Source organism: Peromyscus maniculatus, chromosome 13 (assembly GCF_049852395.1).
Source record: "Peromyscus maniculatus bairdii isolate BWxNUB_F1_BW_parent chromosome 13, HU_Pman_BW_mat_3.1, whole genome shotgun sequence".
Lineage (NCBI taxonomy): Eukaryota > Metazoa > Chordata > Mammalia > Rodentia > Cricetidae > Peromyscus > Peromyscus maniculatus.
Window position 1 is genome coordinate 50786052 of NC_134864.1, and position 7669 is coordinate 50793720.

The 7669-nt window shown below is 48.3% G+C and overlaps 1 protein-coding gene across 4 annotated transcripts in view; it reads right to left on the reverse strand.

The window, feature by feature from the left end:
• The window catches only part of Adam23 (ADAM metallopeptidase domain 23), a 154381-nt gene extending 146955 nt beyond the window's left edge, over positions 1–7426 (reverse strand). For 3 of the 4 annotated variants that reach the window (XM_015993907.3, XM_042260240.2, XM_076550258.1), the window contains exons 1-2: positions 7084–7426; positions 5673–5890 (exon numbers count right to left, since the gene is read on the reverse strand). In XM_015993907.3, coding sequence (XP_015849393.2) covers positions 5673–5890; positions 7084–7285 — 420 coding nt within the window. In that variant the 5' untranslated portion in view covers positions 7286–7426. The remainder of the gene's footprint in view (positions 1–5672; positions 5891–7083) is intronic. The other variant, XM_076550257.1, reaches the window with a different exon arrangement.
• Between the last annotated feature and the right edge of the window lie 243 nt (positions 7427–7669).

A 7669-nucleotide genomic window follows, 5' to 3' on the forward strand; every position in this document is an offset into this window, starting at 1 on the left:
ATGTTTCCACAGAAGAAAACTTTACAAACAGATCTTTAGCTAGAACTTGGGCTTGTGAAAGAAACCTCCCAAAGAGATTTCTTTTTCCCATGTCCCACAATAGTGAGACTTCCGCTCAATAGACAAGGATCATGAAGACATAGATTCCTGACTTCTAAGAATGTATAAGTACATCTTGCAAGAGAAATGCTTGGGACTTCCTTGTCCACACTGCTTTCTGTTGTGGACCAAGAAAAATGGAGCTTTTGGCGTCTAGAAAATCAGGAACTGATAATCGGGAAGTAAGGGTGATGGGGTGGTACATTATGTGAAATTTCCAAATAATCAATAAAAATGTTAAGTTAAAAAAAACTGAAGTAAACTCAAAAGCCTAATTACCATGGTCCAAATTCACTTACAGCCTAGATGCAGCGCTGGCAGCCTACGTATGTTTAGCACATATGATACTCTGGGTTCAACCCCCAGCACCAGAAAAGAAGAAAGAAACTGAATTCACTAACCTGTTTCTTTTCTCTCCTCCACCTGGAATTGTGGGGAGTGAGGAGCAGCCTGTTTACCTAAGAGTCAGTCCGTGGGCAAGAGGTCATTTGTTTGCGTGACTCCGCTGACACCTGGGTCACCTTCCTCTGGCTCTAAGCTCTGCCCCTTTCACTCCTTCCCACTCCGAATCTCAGTCTTGGAGGCTCAACTTGGACAAATTTTCATCGAGTTCTTAGGAACAGACTTCACAGAATCATCTCAAAAAAGGAGTGACTGAGTAAAGAATGAATGAGTCTAAAGCGTTTATCCTGCTGTCCAAACCTATTGGCCATTTTATTAGCATACTTCATGGATAACGCATTGTTATGTGTGATGATCATATAATTCCATCTAGACTCATAAAGCCTGGCAAGTCTTGATAACAAAGAGACATAAGAAAATGTACAGCTCATCCTCCATCTTCCTCTCAGAACACGCTGTTGACTTGAGTGGTCTGGGTCCTTCTTCCCCACACACCAAGCAATTCAGATTCTTCACAACGGACAAGCCAGGTGTCCACTAATTCAATTTGGTTCTGACACTCTCCACCTGGAGATAGTGTCAGATCTCACAGGTTGAAGGCTGAGTCCCACAAGACTCCAGACGTCAGTCACAAGTCCCCAGCTAGAGCCTGTGCCGATGGGAGCAGGCTATAAATCAGTTGTCTCCTCATTGCCTGCTCAGGGCTGATAAACTTGCTAAGAGCAGCTCACTGAACACAGGGGCAACATTTCCTAGTTGCTACGAAGGGCGTTCTAGAAGAGACAGATATGCAGCCAGGCGGAAGGGATGCGTAAGACAAGGTGTGGGAGAGACATGTTGAACTTCCACGCCCTGCCCAGGTGCCGCCCCTCTAGGAACCTCCACATGTTCAGTTATCTATCTGAAAGCTTCCAGAATCTGCTCCTTTGGACCTCTAGGGAAGTTTATTTCATAAGTATGGATGATCATGTCACCGGACACTGATGATCAACTAAATGTTAAACCCCTTTCCTGATAGGTGAGGAAGCCCAACCCTTCAATCATGCCTTCATCTTTTTTTTTTCTTTTTTTGAGACAGGGTTTCTCTGTATAGTTTTGGTGCCTGTCCTGGATCTTGGTCTATAGACCAGGCTGGCCTCGAACTCACAGAGATCCGCCTGGCTCTGCTTCCCGAGTGCTGGGATTAAAGGCGTGTGCCACTGACCCCGGCTTTCACCTTCATCTTTCCAGTGACTAGACACCCCCCACACACACACCCTAAAACTTCCTAGAGGGCCCTGGCCTCCAATCATTTCAGTGTTATCCCAAGAAAGAGCCTCCATCACTTGATGACTTCAAGAGGTCTGGACCTATGTGACAGAAAACGGGATGGACACCAGGTGTGTATTTTCCAGTATCACACAAAATTAAAATTTTCCAATAGCAGGCCCTCATATTGCTATATCCTACTAAACTGACTTCTTGAGTAGTAAGGAGATTGTTATGATAAACCATCAGACAACAAGACTGTCTACAAAGAAATCTTAATTAGGAAAGCACCAAAGGTCAAAAAACAACTTAACTGTTTAGGTATGAGGTACCTATTCACTCCTTGCTGTGGACTACCTTTGTTTATGCCTCATATCCTGGCACAATTATAAGTGTGCTTGCTTCTCTCAAAAATGGAGCCGTTTGGACAAGGGTTTCTACAACATTTCAACTACGTAGAAATTAAAACCATTCCTTTTCTACTTGGCTTTCTCTTGCTGTGATGAAATGCCACGAGCAAAGCAACTTGGGGAGGAAAGGGTTTATTTGGCGTACACACTCCAGATCACTGACCACCACTGAGAGAAGTCATCGCAGGCACTCATGGCAGGAACCTGGAGGCAGGAACTGAGGTAGAGACCATGGAGGAACATTTCTTACTGGCTTGCTCAGCCTACTTTCTTATACAACCCAGGACCATCTGCCCAGGGGCAACACTGTTCACTGTAAGCTGGGACCTCCCACACTAATTATTAATCAAGAGAATATCCACCAGAGTTGCTGACAGGCAATCTGATGGAGGCATTTTCTCAACTGAGATTTCCTCTTTCCAAATGCTCTAGTTTGTGTCAAACTGATTGACCAAAAAACCAAAACTAACCTGCACAATTCCTAAGCATTCGTTGCCAAAAAAAAAAGAAAGCTAAAATTTTCAAAACCAATACCATATACAGAGAGGGACTACACAACCAGCTTTCAAACTCCCCAATTATGAAAGAGTTAATAAGCATTTTAACTTACACAGCTGTTAAATTATGAAGGGCGCATCCACACGCAAGATTATGAAACTTCCTCAGACATAAATGTGGAGCTTGGCCTTGCAACCTAGATTCGGGAAAGTCCCAGCCCAATTCTACCCCCCCCACCCCCGCCCCCATCACAGGGATTCAGGAGAGAGGCACAGTGACTCAGCATTTCTAGGCACTCACTAAAATGTGCTTCAGTGCAACAGAACCAGAGTGGAGGAAAGGTCCAAGTTCACAGATACTAATATCAAAACTTATTTTTTTAAAAAGCAGTACGGATGGAGTTCTATGCTTTCTCGTTGTAACTTTTGGAAGGCAGGTAAGCTGGCAAGTGTGTCTCTCTCATCATTGATATTTAACAAGTCATCATAAGATCCAGTGGAAAACATGCAATACGGTGCGATCCTACTTAGCAGCAGAAACTCCATTTTGTCCCGGTCTGTCATTCTGCCCTGAGCTGCTTCCCACAATTTCCTGAGGCTAGGCTGCAGCCCCCCTAACCATACCACCCCCTTCTGGTTGGCTGACTCAGAGCTGATCCGGACCACCAAACCACAGAACTCCAGACTGGCTGTCACCGAGGAAAGTCCCCAACTGCTTCTCCCCATATTACATTATGTTGGATGGGACTCTAGGGCTGTCTCTTGGCGGTTTCCCCCTTTAAAACTGGCTGCTGCCCCAGCGGGGACCTGACTGGCTGCTGCTCCTGCCTCGGACCCAGTTTGGAGCCTGAACCCTGCCGCCTCCTTGATACCAGTTTTTTTCTAAATAAATTTTGGCCTTGCTCGAACCCGGTCTTTTGTGATGGATTATTCCCGGATTCTGGACCCTAACAATACTTCTTATCAACCAGCCCAAAAAAAGGCTTAAAGATGCAAGGGAAGAGGAAACCAGAGACCACAAAAGGAAATTTCAGGGCGCCACCAAATCAGATCGGCACTATTAAAATCTGACCCAGGCACATCTCAGAATCTTGCTTATGTCATGTCTGTGTCTTCTAAAGAACAAATATTTTTCGTCTTTGCAAACCTTATCTCTTATCTGTGCACCCTTACCATACAGCTTTGCATATGAGAAATGTACAACAGATATTTATTGAAGTAAACTAATAAGAAAAAAAAAAGACTTTCAAATATCATCCCTGCCTAAACATTCTTTTCAAAAGTAGAAAAGAAGTCCGTCTGGGGGGGGGCGTGTCAAGAAGCTTAGTCCCTCCAATATCAAGCCAGTGCGCCACAGGAGCACTCTGTCCCTCTGCATAAGTGACAGGTAAAAGGTCAACAGATATTACTACCAGAAAGCCAGACACAGGATGTGGAATCACACCCACAAGCAGAACAGCCATCTAAGGCTAGACCATAGGACAAGCATTAGTCACAGAGTCCAACACCTGAGTTAAAAAAGAAATTCCACTGAAATTTCTTTCAGATCTCAGCTGAGGAGGGCTTAGACCTTCTCTAAAGCAGGCTTTGAGGCAGCTTTGGCCTTCCTCCAGCGCCCTGTACAAAGGCCCTTGAGTTTAAGAACTGTCACCACAGAGTACAGACCATCCCCCACTTGTCACAGGGATCATTTATAAGGGACGCTATTCAGTCCTCAATGCTTGCTATCAAGGGGGCCTTGGATGTCTCTTCCTAAAGACAATATCCACTCCTTCTCTCCATAAGGCATGAAGTGTTAGTTGATCCACTAAATTTCAGAAAACCCTCTGAGGGGAAGGCTTGGCAGAGGAGAAGTTCATCATCGCAGCCATGGTGGACAACAGCCCCTTCAAAATCACACAAACAGGGTTAACAAGGTTATTCAGTATGAAGAAAGCTTTGTCTCAGGGACCTCACTTGTCCTAAAAATAGTAACAATTAACAGTTCAAACCTAATAGCTGCTTTACGCCCTTTAGAAGAGTCAGCGAAGACCTTATATCCCTATCCACCCATTTATGAAATGGGGAAAGGTATCGTACTTACCTCTGTTTCAGAAAACTACGCACATTAATTGCAAACCACAGACACCTTGCTTAAATTCTACATGCTTAACTATCTCCTGCTCTTGCCAAGTGAACAGGAACAATCCAGAAGGAAACACATAACCTAAGGGGTCTGTTTTCTGCACCTAAAAAAGAACAGAGGCTCCCGCTACTTCACTGTGGAGACCTGCTTCGGGTCCCAAACATCATCACTTCAAGCAATGAGATGCAGGAGAGGGATCCCTTAAACTCTTGGGCCATCATACACTCTGTCTTGATTTGAGTCTCTTTTTCAAGCTCCATGCCACTTTCTAAACTAACCCGAAGGTAAAGCAAATGTTCACCGCTGATGCGGTGCCCTCAAGGATGGTGTCAACCCAAACGAGTTTCTATCTTATGCAAGTCATTCGTTCCTGTTCTCCATCGTCTATTGAAAAGTCGAATTGTTTACTGACTGAACATACCATAGCAGTGGCCCCACCCCACCCAATGCCCAATTAAAGAAAAAAAGTAAACTCAAATGCAAGTTCTACACGGAAAGCCACACTGCCTGTCAGCAAGGCCTTCTGGGTACAGACTGCTAGGAGCTTTTATCTCCTGGAAGGTAGGTTCCTGCATCCTTACATAAAGGCTCCCAGAAAGAAGTTCACTCTGTTGTTTAGTGCCAACGGCACCTGAGAGACACCGGGGACCGAGTTTCTCACAGGACATCTGAAATTGCTCAGTTTCCACTGAGTCAAAGAAACCAGCGGTAAACCCCGTCCTGGTCGATCCCAAGTTCATTTCCTCTAGTTTCTCTTCTATCGTCATATTAATTGCTTTCTTAATAAAATGCTACACTAAAATTTGTGAAATCAGATTCTGGCAGAAAGTCAAATCGAAGGAGAACTCTTAATGGCAGCTACTTGGGCACACTCAGCCTCCTCCTGCCTACCTTGTTGTGTTTCTCTTGGTGTCTGGCCTTTGTGTCAAGAACATGATAGGGGCTTTCTGAGTCCTGGTTGATGTAATACACCAGTCTTGAAGGCAGTGTGATTTCCTTCTGCATGGCACTGCTGTCGCTGATATTACTGCTGCTATTCTGTTGCAATGTCTTGGCTTCCTCGGCCAGGATTCCCAGGGCTTTTTCTGCAGTTTCATTCCAGTGCGGAGCTGCGGGGAACAGGAAGCACAAACATACACAAACATACACATATACATCCAGGAAACGTGGAAACTCTGAAGTGCATCTTTCCGTGAATTCCGTTAACAAAGTTTCCCATTTATAAGGGGGTGGTAGGAAGGGAAGACACAGGAAAAACGAGTGACTGGACCAGCGGGATGGCCTGGATAGGTTAGCAGCCAGGGAAGCTTATACAATCATGTACTATAGTCATGTATACTTTTTCTAGCTAGTCTTGGATCTGAACGTCCGAACTAGGAGGGTGCTGGGACAGAATAGGCTTAGCGAAGAGTCAGCAACTGGGCATGCTCAAGTGTCCTGACCCTCATCCCCTCCCGTTTCGGAGGGCAGAGCGGCTCAACTATTACCGAGCTTAGTAGCATCCCATCTGGGACCTAAGAACACTCCTGAAATAACTTGGGGCCTGAATTCACAGGCACTGAATGTAAAGTGATTCTTTCAACAATACATATATATGATTCCCTGTTCTTCTTAACTTTGAGATGAGGGGGCAAAAACTGTTTTTGCCGTAAAGGGCATATAGATGCTGGCGGCTTTCCAAATTCTTTTTCTTCTACTGCCAAGGCCAGCTTTCTGCTTTCAGTGACTTCCAATCACCAGTGTGCTCAACACTGTATTATTCTGATTGCTCATTATGACAAGCATTTTGGGAAAACACAGCCAAAGGTCATGCGCAAAGTGTGTCTTGGAGACTTTCATTCTCTGGTCCCCAAAGTATGCCTCCCTCACCTTAATTCCAACAACAGGGACTAAACCTAGTGGAGAATTTGAGGAAACAAGCATTTGCCACTCTCGTTGCATGCTCCCCGCATTCATATGAAGGTTCCCCAAAGCAAGAAGCAACTTGCTCGCTCACTGCACCTCCCTGCCCCTGGAAGTTACATAGAGAGCGCTAAAGGACTCAGGAGCCCCGAAATACCTCTGGGTGGAACCCACAGTCACTGGAATGGGTCTTTCGTGAATGCAAGAGAAACGGACTTGCAAAAGTGAACTAGCATGAACCTGGGCTTGGGACTGAGAAGGGTGGAGAGGTCGACAGGGAGGCGCTCAAAAGGCCAGGCTGGGGACCCACACGTCCAGGGTACACGCACCTGCGTGCCCTTCTCTCTCCTCCCCAGGGCCCCGCGGGGAAGGCAACGCAAAGGGCACCGGCCATACCCACCGCTGGGCGCAGCGGCCCCCCGGGCTCGGGGCCGGGACGAGGCGGCGAGCGCAGGCAGCAGGAGAAGGACGAGGAGCAGGCGGCAGGGCGGCGCGCGGGCCAGCACCGGGCCGGCGGGGCAGCTACAGGGGCCGCGGGAGGCACCGGCCAGGCTGCAGCCGGCCAGGGGCAGCCGCCGGGAGCTGCTGCCGGGCGGCTTCATGGCTCATCGCTCCCGGGCGCCGGTCCGAGTGACCCGCGAGAGCGCCGGGCTGGGCTGCGGGGCGGCTGCGGGCGGAGCCGGTCACGCCGGCTGGGCGCGCATGCTGCGGCCGCGGGCAGGGGTCAGGGACTGGGGGGCTCGGGGACGGCGGCGCGTCCTCCTCGGCCTCTTTTCGCCTTTCGGGGAGCGGCCCGCAGAGGGGGGTCCCTTCTGCTCGGCCAACTTGGAGCCTCCCGAGCGGCTGCACCCTCCCAGCGGCGGGCGCGGCCGCTCCAGTGACTGCGGGGGTTGCTGCCGGGCCTGAGGATGCTGAGGAGGCGCGCGGGAGCGAGCGGGGGCGCGGGGACGCGCGGCGCGGGCGCGAGACGCGGGGACGCGCGGCGC